The sequence below is a fragment of the Dromiciops gliroides genome, chromosome 1 (assembly GCF_019393635.1).
Source record: "Dromiciops gliroides isolate mDroGli1 chromosome 1, mDroGli1.pri, whole genome shotgun sequence".
NCBI lineage: Eukaryota > Metazoa > Chordata > Mammalia > Microbiotheria > Microbiotheriidae > Dromiciops > Dromiciops gliroides.
Window position 1 is genome coordinate 602,846,863 of NC_057861.1, and position 16,378 is coordinate 602,863,240.

At 35.6% G+C, this 16,378-nt stretch overlaps 1 protein-coding gene across 10 annotated transcripts in view; it reads left to right on the forward strand.

Moving 5' to 3' along the window:
• Positions 1–16,378, forward strand: part of AGTPBP1 (ATP/GTP binding carboxypeptidase 1) — a 212,696-nt gene that overhangs the window by 88,583 nt on the left and 107,735 nt on the right. For all 10 annotated transcript variants that reach the window (XM_043963888.1, XM_043963895.1, XM_043963953.1 and 7 more), the window contains exons 12-13: positions 1,978–2,075; positions 5,186–5,302. In XM_043963888.1, coding sequence (XP_043819823.1) covers positions 1,978–2,075; positions 5,186–5,302 — 215 coding nt within the window. The remainder of the gene's footprint in view (positions 1–1,977; positions 2,076–5,185; positions 5,303–16,378) is intronic.

Below are 16,378 nucleotides of genomic sequence, written 5' to 3' on the forward strand. Positions count from 1 at the left end.
ATGAGGCCTTTATCAGAAGTACTGGCCATAAAAATTGTTTCCTGGCTTTCTGTATCCCTTCTAATTTTGGATGCATTGCTTCTGTTGGTACAGAAACTTTTAAATTTAGTATAATCAAAATCATCCATTTTGCATTTCATAATATTCTCTCTCTTATTTGGTTATAAACTGCTCTCCTTTCCAAAGATCTGAAAGGTAGACTATTCCTTTTTCTCCTAATATACCTATGGTATCAACACTTATGTCTAAATCATGTACCCATTTTGACCTTATTTTAGTATAAGGTGTCAGATGTTGGTCTATGCCTAATTTCTATGGCTGGGTCTTTTCACAACTCCACTAACAGTGGATTAGCATCCCAGCTTTCCCACATTCCCTCCAATATCCAATATTTTCTGGGTTTTTTTTTTTTTATATTTGCCACTCTGATGGGTGTAAGGTGATACCCTAGAGTTGTTTTAGTTTGCATTTCTCTGATAAATAGTAATCTAGAGCATTTTTTGTATGATTATAGTTGCTTTGATTTCTTTGTCTGAAAACTGCCTGTTCATATCCTTTGACCATTTATCAATTGGGAAATGACTTCTATTTTTATAAATTTGACTCAGTTCTCTGTATATTTGAGAAATGAGGCCTTTATCAGAGATATTTGTTTCAAAAATTATTTCCCAGTTTTCTACTTCTCTTGTTTTGTGCAAAAGCTTTTTAATTTTATATAATCAAAATTATCTATTTTATATTTTATTTTACTCTCTATTACTTCTTTGGTTGTAAATTCTTTCTCTGCCAATAAATCTGACAGACAAATGATTCCATACTCTCTTAATTTGCTTATGTGTAAATCATGTACCCATTTGGACCTTATTTTAGTATACAGTGTGAGATGTTCTAAACCTAGTTTCTCCTATACGGTTTCCAGTTTTCCCAGCAGTTTTTGTCAAATATGAATTTTTGTTCCTAAAGTTTGGATCTTTGGGTTTAACATATACTAGATTACTATAGTCATTTACTATAGTGTAATTTTTATATAGTCTATTCCATTGATCCACTTCTCTATTTCTTAGTCAGTACCAGATTGTTTTGATAATTACCACTTTATAATACAGTTTGAGATCTGGTACTGTTAGACCACCTTCTTTCATATTTTTTTCATTGATTCCTATGATAGAGAAGTTCTTATTTGGATATGTTGAGTTTGAGATGCCTTTGGGCAATTAAGGTGAAAATGGCTAGTAGATAGTTCATGATATGAGATTGGCACTCAGGAGAGAGAATTGTGCTGTATCTATAGGTTTAGGAATAGTCAATATAGACATGATAATTTTTTTTTTGTGGGGCAGTTGGGGTTAAGTGACTTGCCTAGGGTCATACAGCTAGTGTCCGGTGTCTGAGGCTGGATTTGAACTCAGGTCCTCCTGAATCCAGGGCCGGTGCTCCATTTACTGCTCCACCTAGCTGCCCCTAGTCATGATAATTAAACCTATGGGAGTTAACCAGGTTAGCAAGTAAAAGAGTGAAGAGAATAAAGCTCAGGACAGACCTAGCCTCTGGGGTCAACCTGCAGTTAGGGTGGATAAATTGCCAGCAAAGGAGATTGAGAGAGCAGTCAGATGCGTAAGAAGAGAGCTAAGAGTAGTGTCACAGAAACCCAAAGAGCAGAAAGTATCAAAAAAGAGCTACTTTTATTTCTTCATGAACAAAATTCACTAGTATGAACTTTTTATATACATAAAAGACATTAATGTAATTTTACCATAGACTTCACAGGCATGGACTGTTCAAGCACAGTGAAGGGTGATTCACAAGAGAAGGTGCTGTTTAATATTTTATTAATGACATAATTATTTATACATATGTATGCATTTGTGGTATTTTATGATGTGAATTCTTTGTACTTAAAACATAGCAGTCTTCCCCAGGGTGTCATTTTGTAGAAAGTTTACCTCTCACCTACTTATAGAGCCTTTTGTATCACAGTGGATGACGTAGTAGATGAAAGCGATGACAATGAAGACCTTGAATTAGAAGCTGAAAATGAAATTGAGAATGATGATGATATAGACCAAAACTTTAAGGTTGGTATAAATCTGTGTTGTCTGCTAATTGTATACATTATGCATTACTGTTGTAAAAAGAAAGCAAAATTAAATAACGACAGAGGCTCATTACTCAATTTGTGCCTATTTTCTTTTTTTTTAAATTATGGATCATCAGTGAGAGTAAACTATTACAAAGTAAAGCTTTGTTTTAAGTTATTAATTAGAGGGCAAAGGGTCTTGAAGTGTTATCTAATTCTCTTTTTTGGGCTCTAAGGAAGGGCTTTAATATACATATTATTAAAATGTAAAATAATATAAGTTATTATTTATTTTGCTGTTTTAAAAAATAAACTTTAGTTCAATTTTTTATTTTTTACATCATCAGAATTTCTCTTAGTAACTTCCCTCTCTCCTTCCCAGAGAGCTAGACCATATAACATTTTTTTTAAAAGAAAAAGCAAGAAGGGAAAAAAAACTCAGCAAAACCAATCAATCCATTGAAAGCAAGCCTGACAACATATGCAGTGTATCACACTTGTGGATTTCTCACCTCTGCAAAGGAGTGGGGTGGGGATACCTTTTTGCATCCTGCTTATTCTTTGCAATTTTGGGACGTTCACTTTCGATTGTTTTGTGGTAGTCCTTTATGTTTACATTGTCGACACATACACATATATGTATATATGTATGTGTATATTTATATATGTGTGTGGATAGCTATATCCACACACATATCCATACATGCATATAAATGGAACGCATATATGTGTGTGTGTGTGTGTATCTGTATCCATACACACACATTGACATCTTATTCTAAGTCAGATTATCCTTTTGGTTAGGAATTTCTTTTGTGCATAGATCTAAATAGAGTCCCTTACAATATGGATGATAAGACATTGTGAAAATTAGTATCAATATAGTATTACTTAAAGGATCTACTAATTAATTGGGATAGATACTCCCTCTGTGACTCACCTCATATGTTTTGGTAAAATGTCCTTGAAAGTTATTATGCCCTGAAAAGTTTAGCCCACCAGGTGATGAATCTTTATCTCTGGAACTCACTGGAAATACTTTATTTTAGATAGTGTAGTTTTTCAGAGTGCTAAGAATTAACGTTTTAAGGGCTAGAACTTAATTTAACAGTTTTTGATGGAACTATTTCTCAATCATATGTAACACTTCCCTGATTTGTTTAAATAAGGTATGTTGAATATAATTTAACCTTCCCCTGAAGTCACTGTCATGGGCATTAATGACTGTGATGTGCCTTTTAGATAGATTTAAGTTGATAATGTGCATTGTAGGGCTGAATAGGAATTCTGATCAGCAAAGTGACCAGCCCTGATTCCAGAGGATCAATGATGAAGCATCTTTGCATAGGGATATTGGACTCAGTGTGCAAAATGAGGTATATATACATTTGGATAGGGTCAATGCAATAATTTGTTTTGCTTCACTGCATATGCCTGATGCTTATTTATTATAATGTTTTTGAAATTTTTGTTTTGTTTTTCTTGTGTTTTTCTGGGCAGTTATAGGAAGGAGAGAAAATAGATTTTTGTTAATTGAAAAAAAATTTTAAAGTAGATACTTTGCTTTCTTGAAAAAGTACCTTATTTTCATTTGCTTTTTGGTTCTTTTTCTTAGTGTAGTGCAAGTAGCTACTTGTTTAATTTATACAACTGAATTCTGCCTGTTGTTTCCATATACACATAATAGAGATTTTCTGTGCCTTCAAGAGCTGCAGGATTGAGGTAGAGATTGTTGTGCTATGAATAAGGCAAATTTTAAAATGAGTTACTAAATACAGATATTAAAATGATTTCCATACCTCTCTTTGGCCCCCTAGTGGAGCTAATAATAATTGGTCAAGTTATTTTATGGCTCTCAATTTGGCTCAATTTTAAGGCTCTCAAAAAAAGCTACTGAAAGACAGCAGTCAGTTTAGTCAGACTCCCAACTCTTCTTGTCCCCTCAGGGTGGTGTATTTATCACTTCCTGAAACCTTCTCTGAACAGCACACAAAGCACTTACTTCCAACTGGTATTGTTTGACTACAGTTTTTCTCACTTCAGTTTCAAACTCTCCAGAGTGGCACATAGTTTTCTTCGAAACTGTCCAAAACACACAGCCTAAATTATATCCCATACTTTGGGGGTTACAGGATGTCAAAATTTTCCAAAGGGTCATGGATAGAAAAAGTATGAGAAGCACTTGTATGTTATTAAGCGTACCAAAACATTTTGTTTTGAAGCAAGACTTCCCCTAAAATACTCAAACAGTTCCTCTTACAAAGTATGTCTCTTCCACCAAAAAGCTGGTTTGTCAAATGTTAACACAAAGTAAGGTTGTGTCTTTTTACTTTGATAACATGTTAATACTAACATTGACTGCTGTATTTGACCAAATTTGTTGCCACTCCATTCATACCACAGCCACCCTAGGCCATGGCCATATCACCTCTTGCCTGAATTTTTGCAGTTTTCTCATAATTGGTCTTCCTGTATATAGTTTCTAACCTCTCCATCTTATTGAGAAGGCTTTTTCTGAATTTCTGGTTGTTATCTACTCACCCCTCCCCACCACCAGGCACATTACCTTGTGTTTATTTTATATAGATACATGTTCCCCACATAGACTGTAAGCTTGGGTAGAGAGACAGTCCCACTCCTGTCCCAGCATCAGTGTCTAGAATAGACGTAAGCATTTGTTGATTAATTGGTTACTTTATGTATGTATCTGTTCTTTCAAGTCTTCTTTATTTACTCTCCATCTCTTCATGCAACTCTTCCCATGTTTCTCTGAATTTTTCATATTCAAAAATAAGTAGTATACTTAGTTTGGTTTTTTTAAATGCAACTTTTTTTTAAACCGAGCTTTAACTATATACTTTACAGTTTGACTCTTGAATTGGTTTAACAAATGTCTTAATGCTGTGATTTTGTCTTTTAAAGTACACTCAAAGTGTTAAATTAGATAGATTATTAAAAGAAAATAAGTAGGAATTATTGTAGAATTTATTCTTCTTATCCTTTGACTTTAATTCCTTTTAGTTATTTGGATGAAATTAAATTGAGATTATATCCTGACTTATTAAGGGCATACCTAACTCTTGATACAGTATGTTTTTATTGTTACAGAATGATGATATTGAGACTGATATTAACAAGTTAAAACCCAAGCAAGAAATAGGACGACCAATAGAAGAACTAAAAATGTATGAACACTTTTTCCACGAACTGTCTGATGACTTTCAGGTAAAAAAAAAAAAGCTGATTAATCTAGGTCCTTAATATTTTGCTCAACTAAGACTTCTTTTCTCTTTTAAATTGAAAGATATTTCCTATTTTATTTTTAATTTTTAAAATAGGAAGGGTTTTTTCTTTGTCATTAACTCTTTAGCTATGTGACCTTGTGAAAACCACTTAACCTCTCTGGATTTTAAGTTCCTTTACCTATAAAATGAATGGCAAAAGCTAGAAATGGTGGCATACACTTGTAGTCCCTGTAACTGGTGAGGCTGAGGTCAGTGGATCACTTGAGTTTGGGATTTCTGAGCTGCAGAAGGACTAAAGCCAATGGGTTGTCAGCATTAAGTTCAGCGCCAAGATGGTGAACCCCTGGGAGTCAAGGACCACCAGGCTGCTTAAAGAAGTGAAATTACCCAGGTCACATATGGTGGTCAAAGCTTTCTTGATTATCAGGAATGTGGTCTAGCCTGGGAGTGACCAGTATTCTTTCCTCCTGGATAAGATTCTTTCCTCCTCAGTCCTCAAATTAAAAAATAAATAAATAAAAGAATGGTGTACATTTGGTTATCTTTAAGGCCTCGTTTTAGTTGAAATAACTTGTAAATATACATTAACTCTACAACATTTGAATTTTTAAAATAATACTTTTAAAAAACTAATCATGTTATTGTCTCCTTTCAATTGCATTCACATGTTGGAAGTAAGAACTAGTTGAAAGTGGTAACTAAAAACCTTTTTTGTGATATCATTGAAATTTGCAACTAAATATGCTAATCTTTTAAATTATTTTCTTTTCTGATAATGTCACATGAAAATTAATGGGAAGTATTAGAATATCTAATATATAATTTGCTACCATCCTTAATTCATATTAAAGATTTTAACTTTAATTTGCTAAATAGCTTAGTCTGAGCTAGTAGTGATTAATAGAAAAGTTCAGTAGAATATGAATAACAATATTTAAGTGTGACTTAGGGAAAGAGTTGACTGTGTGGAGATTTCTGATCTTGGCTCTGCTATTGGTATGCTGTGTCATGTCACTAAAATTGTTTACCTTTTTTGGGGCCTCAGTTTCCTAATTTTTAAAATGAATGTTAGACTAGGTGGTCTCTCAGATCCTTTTCAAAAAGTCAACAATTCTCTTTTCTTATTCCTCCAGAAGAGAAACTGAATGTCTGATGCTGAGTGTTTGTGTTTATAAGAAAGTGATAGAGAGGAAAAGCACTTGAGAAGGTGTCTTTTATTTTGGGGATTTTCCTCAAGTTTGTTAGAAATTTATTTACCTCTAATTCATGGGATGGAGTAAATAGCTGCTACAATTCCATTTGAGTGTTTAGGTTGTCCAATGCATGGAACTGGAAGTGCACTGGAGTGACAAAAGGGAGAGACATCAGTCCTGTATCTTTAGAGCCCAAAGATAGTACAATATACTCAAGAGGGAAGGTCAGAAGTCTCCTGGGTAGGAGTAAAAAGACTGACCTTAGATTAAACTTTTTCATACCTTCCCTCTTCACTAGTGTTGACTACCAAATTGCAGCAAAATACTTACACAGAGAGAAGCCCTAACAAGCAATGAAAATTGTTCATTCAGAGCAACAATGTGGGGAAAATCATAGGGTTGGCTGCAGGTAGAGAAGGTTATTTGGTCAATTTGCACCACTTTTATAACTTAGTATAGGTGAAAAGTCGAGTACTTTGAGAAGTCATATCCAGCGTCTCAATAGAAAATTGACATACAAAATAAAAGGATGTTCAGAATAGCCTTAAGGAAAAGGAGATTGCATTTGGTCTGAAGTTAGTGTTCTGTTTCTTATTTTTAACACCTACTCTTTTACCTTAAACAAGTAGTTTACTATAGAGATTGACTTGGTTCCTTCTACTTATTAATACAATTCTTCACAACACAGTGGTAATTGAGTTAGATTGAACTCCATAAAGACTTTATACTGATAACTAACTTTCATTGTGTTGGAAGAAAAGAATTTAATTTTTAAACAGAGACATACACTCTATTTTAGGTTGTCAACTTTATTTCTATGGCAGGTGCTATGTGAAATAGTTCATCATTTAATTATGTAATTGGAAAAATATATCTACTATGAAGTAGATGTACTGGTATTTAAATAACTCTAAGTTTTGGTTTCAAAGAGAAATTCCTTTCCCTAATACACTGACCTATATGTTTAATTTGTTTGAAGAGTAAGCAGTAAGATGCAGTGATGTAATGCAGAAGATTTTGGGGGGGTAAATTTTAAAATTTATTTTAAACTTAAATAAAAATGAGAAAAGAAAAAAAACATTGCCATGTATGCAGCAGAACATGATAGGATTCATTATAAAACAATAACTTTCCAGTTCAAGAAAATCTATATAATAAATACTACACATTGTTTTCAAAGCAGCCCAGCTTTTCTTTGCTTCCTTGTAAGGTTTTCTTTTGTTCTCTACTGTGCACTTTTTACTTTATTTTTTCCCCTCCCTCCTCCAGCTCCAACCAAGTGTGAATGTATGTATGTGTGTATTTTGTATATACATACACATATATACATATAAATATATACTTCTACATTCATACACATATATGTAAAGAGCATACTTTGCTTATTTCCACATGTCATCTGTTTCTTTGAATGTGGATAGCATTTTCCTTCATAAGTCCAAGTCTTTTCCATGTTTTTCTAAATCAGCCAACTCATAATTTCTTATACCACAGCAATATTCCAGCCAGTCACATCCTATCTGAGAGTTTGTCTATCAAAGTTTTCCTCCAATTTTCTGGATTCCTTCTGTTCTTGGCTACATAGGTTTTATTTATACAAGACAATTTAATCTAAAATAATTGAAATTATCCATTTTACACTTCAACAATCCTTTCATCTAATAGTATAGTTTAAGGTCTGATAGTACTGAATCTATTTCCTTTATACCTTTGCCCCCTGGTTTCTTTGAAGTTCCTGACCTTTTGTTCTTTCGAATGAACTTTCTTGTTTTTTCCTAACTCAGTAAGATTATTTTTTTAGGAATTTAATTGGGATGACAATGAATACATAGATTAGTTAAATTAAATTATCATTTTTATTATATTGTCTTTAACTTACCCATAAAGAATAAATATCACTTCAATTATTTAGATGACTTTATTTGTATAAAAAATTTATGTTTATATTTATATTGTCTTCATGTCTTTCTTGGCAGGTATATACTCAGGTGTTTTATACTATCTAGTTATTTTAAATGGTCTAAAACAAGATTGAATAATATTGCTGACACAGAGTAGTTTCCCTATTTTTCTCTTAATTAATTCTATTTTAGCCTTAACTTTGTCTGAGATGGTTACTACCCTTGCTTTTTTTACTTAATAAATTCTAATCCTGCCCTTGTTTTATCTTTGTGTGTATTTCTCATTTTTATAGTGTTTCCTGAAACCAACATATTATTGAATTCAGATTTTCAGTCTACTGTTTCCATTTTGAGTTAAATTCATCCCATTCACATTTTAACCTATAATTACTTGTGCATTTTTCTCCTTCCTATTTTTCCTCAGTATCATTCTCATCCAATTTACCCTATCCCTCCTTACTCTTCTGCTTTACTTTTACCTGCTACCTTGCCCTTCTATTCCTTAACCTACCTACCTCTCCAAGACTACCTCCCATCTCCTCTCCTCCCATCCTATTCCTTTACCCTTTTCTTTCTTCTTTTTTTCCCCAACCTTAAATTCTAGTTTATTTGTGTTCTCCAGAACCAGAGCCCTTCCTCTCCTGTCTGTCTTCTCATTTCTCTTCATTCCCCAGAGAGTGCACTTTCTCCTCTCCTTTTTTTTTTTCCTTTTTTTTTTTAGCAACAAACATTTATTTTATTTTCCACTTACATGTAAGGGTAGTTTTCAATATTCATTTTCATAAGATTTAGAGTTCCAAATTTTTCTCCCTCCCTCCCTTTCCTCCCCCCTCCACAAGATTGCAACCAGGTTATATATGTAATATCAGTTCTTTCTATAGAGGTGAATAGTAAGCTTTCTCATTAGTTCCTTCGGATTGTCTTGGATCATTGCACTGCTGAGAGTAGTTAAGTCATTCACAATTGCACAGTGTCCTCCCAGCTCTGCTCACTTCACTATATATTGATGTTCATTAGTCTTTCCAGGTTTTTCGGGGATCATCCTGTTTGTCATTTCCTGTAGCACAAGATCATTCCGCTAAAATCATACAATACAGCTTTTTCCATCATTCTTCAATTGATGGACATTCCCTTGATTCTCAATTCTTAGCCTCCACCAAGAGTTGCTATAAATATTTTTTGTACAATTTTTCCCCCTTTTCTCTTTTTCATGATTACTATTGTTACCTGTTTCCCTTCCATCCTATTCCCTTCCCCATGATATTTATTCTATTATCCATCTTCTTTCATCCTATCCCTCTTCAAAAGAGGTTTCCTTCTGTCTGTCCCCTCCCCCACTCTGCCCTTTCTTCTTTTGCCCCTCTCTCTTTATCCCCTTCCCCTCCTATTTTCCTGCAGGGTTAGAGAGATTACTCCACCCAATTGAGTGTGTACATTATTCCCTCCTTGAGCCAATTCTAATGAGATTGAGGTCTTTGAGCCAATTCTGATGTGTTAGGATCATTTACTACCCAGATTAAATAGATTACTCCACCCAGTTGGGTGTGTCTATTAGACCCTCCTTGAGGCAGCTCTGATGAGTTTAAGGTCTTTGAGCCTTTTCTGATGAATGTAAAATTCATTTACTACCCTGCTCCTCTCCCATATCTTCCCCCACTCCATAAGCTTTTTCCTGTTTCTTTCATGTAGGATTTCACCTCTGCCCTTCCCCCTCCCCCAGTGAATTCCCTTCACCCCTCAATTTAATCCTAAAGATGTCATCACCTAGCTAAGTGACACAGTGAACAAAGCATGACCCCTGGACCCAGGGGGATCCCAGCCCAAACCTGGCCTCAGACACAAGACAGTCGCCCACTGTACAACCCCAGGTATGTCCCCCAGCTCCAGTTTTTTTATGGTTCTCTAGGGTCTTGTATTTGAAAGTCAAATTTGCCATTTGGTTCAGGTCTTTTCATCACAAATATCTGAAAGTCTTCTTTTTTCATTAAAGTTCCATTTTTTCTGCTGAAAGATTATGCTGAGTTTTGCTGGGTAGGTGATTCTTTGTTGTAATCCCATTTCCTTTGCCCTCTGGAATATCATATTCCATGCCCTCCGGTCCTTTAATGTAGAAGCTGCTAGATCTTGTGCTATCCTGACTGGGGCTCCATGGTACTTGGATTCTTTCTTTTTGACAGCTTGCAGTATTTTCTCCTTGACCTAAGAGCTCTGGAATTTGGCTATGATATTCCTAGGAGTTTTCCTTTTGGGATCTCTTTCTGGAGGTGATTAGTGGATTCTTTCAATTTCTATTTTAGCTTCTTCTTCTAGAATTTCAGCGCAGTTTTCCCTGAGAATATCTTGGAAGATGGTGTCTAAGCTCTTTCCTTGATCACGGTTTTCAGGTAGACCAATAATTTTCAAATGATCTCTCCTGGACCTATTTTCCAGGTCAGCAGTTTTTCCCAGAAGATATTTCACATTGCCCTTTATTTTTTTTTGTTCATTTGGATTTGCTTTATTGTGTCTTGGTTTCTCATAAAGTCACTAGCTTCCATTTGTTTCTTAGGCAATTATTTTCATCAGAGAGCTTTTGTACCTCCTTTTCCATTTGGCCAATTTGACTTTTCAAGCTATTGACTTTTTTCTCATGTCTTTCCTGTATCACCCTTATTTCTCTTTCCATTTTTTCTCTACCTCTCTAACTTTATCTTCAAAGTCCTTTTTGAGCACCTCTATGGCCTGAGACTAATTCATATTTTTCTTGGAAGCTTTAGATATAGGGGCCCTGATGTTGACATCTTCCTCTGAGGGTGCCCCTTGGTCTTCCTTGTTACTGAAGAAACTTTCTATGGTTCTCACTTTTCTCTGTCAGCTCATCTTGCCTTTCTTTTACTTGACTTTTAGCTTCTTAAAGTGGGGCACTGTTTCCAGGCTGCAGTATCCCAAGCTTAAGAAGTCCCAGGTGGTATGATTTAAGGAGAATCAGGTTCTTCACTCACCTGGCCTGTTCCCTGGACCCCAGACCAACTTGCTAATCAACCAGCTTTGTGTGTTGTGGTTGTTAGCTCTGTCGAGTCTGTGCCCCTCCCCCACCTGGGCCACTGCTACCTCCTGGTTCTTAGCAGGGTGTAAAATCCAAGTTCTGCCTTAGCACCAGCATAGACCCCTGTAGTCTCCCCCCTGCCCAGGGCTCAGCCCACTTACCAGAGTGTGAGCTTAGTTCCAGACAACACTGGTGATTCAGCTGATTCAGAGGCTCTGGGGGTCTGCTTCTCTGGTGAGGCCTTCCTGGGACTAGATGTGTCAGGGTGACTGTGGGGTTGGGCTTGACTCATGTATTAGCACAGCAGCTCCCTCCTTCTGACCTTCCAAGTCATTCTTGATTAGAAGATGATTTCAGCACATTCTTCTGTGAGTTTTGCTGCTCTGGGCATTTTCCTGTGGTGTCATTTGGATGTTTTTTGGAGCGATTGTGTCATGAGTTTGGGAGCTCACTGCCTCTCCTCCGCCATCTTGGCTCTGCCCAGGAAGTCTCTCCCTCTTATTTCCTTCTGAATTCAGAAGTCTTCTGTACCATTATATATATGTATGTGTGCATGTATTTTGTTCCCTCTTTAACCCATTCTCAATGAGAATATGGTTCTAGCACTACCTGCTCCCTTACCAGCTTCTTATGTATCAGTTTTTCCTTTTAGGCCTCATTTGTATGAAATAATTGCTCCTTTTTATCTCTCCCTATTGTGATGTTTAAAATCTAAATGTGGGTCCTAACCTGCCTCCCCCTCTAGTTTTTTTGGGGGAAACTGGCTAAGATTACTGATAAATTCAGCAAGAGTTTAGGCTTTTAAGGATTTATTAAAGTATATTAGAAGTTAGCCAAGAGACAGAAGTTGAGAAAGCCACCTTTATTTAGCTGTCCATGCTTCTATAGAGAACACGTGGAGTAGATCTTTCTACTCTGTTCTGTCCTTGCCGCCACCATGCCAAAATCCTGGAAGAAAAGAGAGAGATCCAGCGAGCCAGCCTCAACTTCCTACTTCTTGTCTCCCTCCCCAAAAGGGGAGGTCCTTCAAGCTGATTGGTTGAGAGTGGTCTTGTGTTGATGGTGTAGTCCATAGCCTCTGAGAAAAATACCCCACTCAGTGCCAGACAGGTGTGGTCTCCATTTAATCATTCTTAAGTAGGTTCTCAGTTAGCTTCTCAGTCTCACCCAATTCAATCAATTCCAAATCAATCTTCAGGTGGGGCCCCTGGGCTCTGCCAAATCCCATTATTTTATCACACTATATTATTTTATTTTGTTAGAGTCACCCCATCATATTCAGTTCAGCCCAAGGGCTTCTTTCAAACTACCCAAATAATCATTACAATCATAAGAGTACTGATTATGTTTTCACATATAAGAAGTAAACAATTTGACCTTATTGAGTTCCTTATAGTTAGCCTTTAATGTTTACCTTGTATTCCTCCTGGATGTTATATGTCAAAATTTCCCTTAAGTTCTGGTGTTTTTGTCACAAAAACCTGAAAGTCTTTAATTTTATTAAAATGTCCATTTTTTTTTCATTGAGGATTATACTTAACTTTGCTGGGTAAGTAACCCTTGGTCATAACTCCAACTCTTTTACTGTATGAAATATAGTATTTTAAGACTATGGCCCTTCAATGTAGTAGCTACTAGGTCTTGTGTAATTTTTATTGTAGCTACGTGGTATTTAAATTGGTTTTTGGGGCAGCTAGGTGGTGCAGTGGATAGAGCACCGGCCCTGGAGTCAGGAGGACCTGAGTTCAAATCCGGCCTCAGACACTTAACACTTAAAAATAACTTTATTATTATAAGACCAGTGAGTGTTTTACTGACTTATTAAAAAGATAGATAAAATTAACTTTGATGACTGTTTTCCACTTTAGCTTATATGCTATTTCCAACATCAGACATTTGAGTTAGAAATTACTTTATTTGAACCTTCAAAGACCACCAAAACTGGAAGTTTTTTCACTCAGTAGCCGAAATGAAAACAAAAACAAAAACACCTTTTGAAGACAGTATGTAGTAAGAAACATTAGCAGTTATTTAAAAATGACTCTTCCGTGATTCAAGACTGTCACTACTCATTAATAATTATTTAGAACCATATCAGTAGTGGAGGAGTAGGAGAAAAGAATGTCTGTGGGCCAGATGAGGCAGCCACCAATCAGGACAGCAGGGCCCCAAGGCAAAAGTTCTGAAGATGAAGCTAATTTTGTAGATCAGTAACTTCTTTTTCCATTAAGGGTATCATCATCTCTTCAGTTACCCAGGGTTACAACCTCAGGGTCATTTTCAGCTCTTCCCTTTTCTTTGCCTCTCATATCCATTCAGTTGGCAAGTATTGTCAGGTCTACCCTGACAACATTGTTTCATATCTGTTGCATGCTTTCTACTCATATCACTGCCACCCTGCTCCCGGCCTTTATCAGCCCTCACCTGAATCTAGAACACTTAGCTTAATACCTGGCATGCTTTAATTGCTTAAGAAATAAATGCCTTGATGATGATGATGATGATGACGATGACTATGATGATAACTGACTTTTTAAAAAAATTTTTTAAGGTAATAAACATTTTTATTTATAGTTTTGGGTTCCAATTTTCATCCTTCTTTCTTTCCCTCTCCTCCCACTTCCCTGATGTGGTAAGCAATCACATATAGGTTATACATGTACAATTATGTAAAACATTAACATATTAGTCATTTTGTATAAGAAAACTTGAATAAAAGTGAAAAATAGCATGCTTCAGTTTGTGTTCCATCAGTATCATTTGTTTCTTTGGAGGTGGATATTCTGTTTCATCTATAGTCCTTTGGGATTGTCTTGGATCATTGTATTGTTGAGAATAGTTAATTAAGTTTTTCCACAGTTCTTCATCAAACAAAATTGCTGTCTTTGTGCACAATGTTCTCTTTGTTCTGTTCTCTTCACTTTACGTCAGTTCATACAAGTCTTTCTAGGACTTTTTGAAATCGTTCTGTCTGTCATTTCTTATAGCACAATAGCCTTCCATCACCATTATATACCATGGCTTATTTAGCCATTCCCCAATTGATGGGCATCCCTTCTATTTCCAATTTTTAGCCACCACAAAAAGAGCCACTATAAATACTTTTGTACAAATAGGTCTTTTTCTCTTTTGGGGGATGACAATCGACTCTTGAAAGAACTTTCTAAATTGTCTCCTTGCCTCAAATATTTCCTGTTTCTAGTACATCATTCACAACTGCCAGATTGATATTCCATTTGGCATGAGTCTGACTTCCCTAAGCAAACATCTGCAGTTGTTCTCTTTTCCCTCTGACGTAAAATTCAGACTTTTTTGGTATAGATGCAGCCTTTAGTCTGGATTGATGCTATTGTTCCATGCTTCTTATACCTGGCATGTTGGGCATGTTTACTTGCTATTCTCAGCATAAAATTTTATATCTGTTTCTCTGCTTTTGCACAGGCTTTCTCTCATAGCTGACCTGTACAGTTTCCTCACCTTTGGCTTAAAAAATCCCTAACTTTCTTCAAGTTCCTATTCAAGAGCACCTCCTATAAGAGGTCTATTCTGATCTTTCCCTCCCCAAGTTATTCAAGAACTCTGCCAAATTACTTTGTATCCATTTTATATTTAATTTTCTGTGTATGTGTTGTTTCAACCAAATAGAATGTAAACTCCTTTAAGGCAGAAATGGTTTTGTTTCTTCTTTGTGTTTCTCTACCACCTAGAATAATGCCTGACTCATAGTAGGCATTTAATAAATGTTTATTGAAAGACTGAATAAATGCATGAAAAAAGAGATATGTTGCCATAGAAAAATTACAGTAGGAATTTTAAAAAATATTGAATATTTGAGACAAGCAAGAGATTAAGAAGGCAGCTTGGCCTCTGCCAGCCTGGATGTTGGAGTACTTCATATATTTTTACAGAATTTTCAGAATTGTAGTCCTTTTCTGTGCATTCCTGTTTCCTCAGTTTTCCTTGTTCTATAGGTAATAGGAATTTCCCTTTTGGAAGAGAGGCTTTACATAAACAACTCCTGAAGTTTAATTCCCTTCCACTTTTTTTGGGGGGGGGAGAATTTATAATTATAGGACTAAGGCTGTAGTTTCATACTTCATCTGTGAGCATATTTTATAACATAATATCTTTAGGTTCTGGGCATTTCTGTTCTCCCAATCTATCCTTCCTTTCCTGGTTTCACTTACTTTCCTTTTATAATCTTGACCCTATAAAGTTAGCTATTTTAATAAGGGGATTTGATGAGGTGACTTTCCCCTCCATGATGATTAAAATATTTATATATTTCTCTAGATGCCTATATGGTTGATTTTTGAGATTCTTTTGACATCTCTTATTCGGGAAAATGAATAACTTCTTAATATTTTCAGTTTCTTTTCAAATCCTCTAATTTGGGGGAAAATTAAAGAAACATTGCTTTACTCCTACACTCTGAGCACTTTAAAAGTGTTCAATATGCTTTATTTTTTTTCTGACCTCAGATCTTTCATTTCATTAATATAAGGAATCTTTTGGTAAACAAACTTCCTTTATTAATATAGATCAGCAACTGGTTTGTAGCTTTACATTTTGAGAGTATTTTCTGAGTGTGGGGGCCAAATTTAATATATGAAGAATTAATTGGGTGGCTCCCCTAAATACTGGGAGATAAAGGTCCCGGAGATAATGAGGGACCTCTAGGTTCGAAGCTCCCTCACCTCTGAAACTGCCTTTTTAGATATTTCTCCCAGGCCAATAGTATAGAGGATAAATTATGTGTCTGGGGACATACACCTAGGATGTGGCAGAGATGGGGCTTGAAATCAATTTTTCTGACTCAGGATAGCTTTAAGCAGTGCTACCACTTGTTTGTTACATTACTGTAATGCAATATGAAAGAATTTAAATGCTGTCTTTATTTTTGCTAAAATATTTTACTATGTACTGGTAAATTTTTT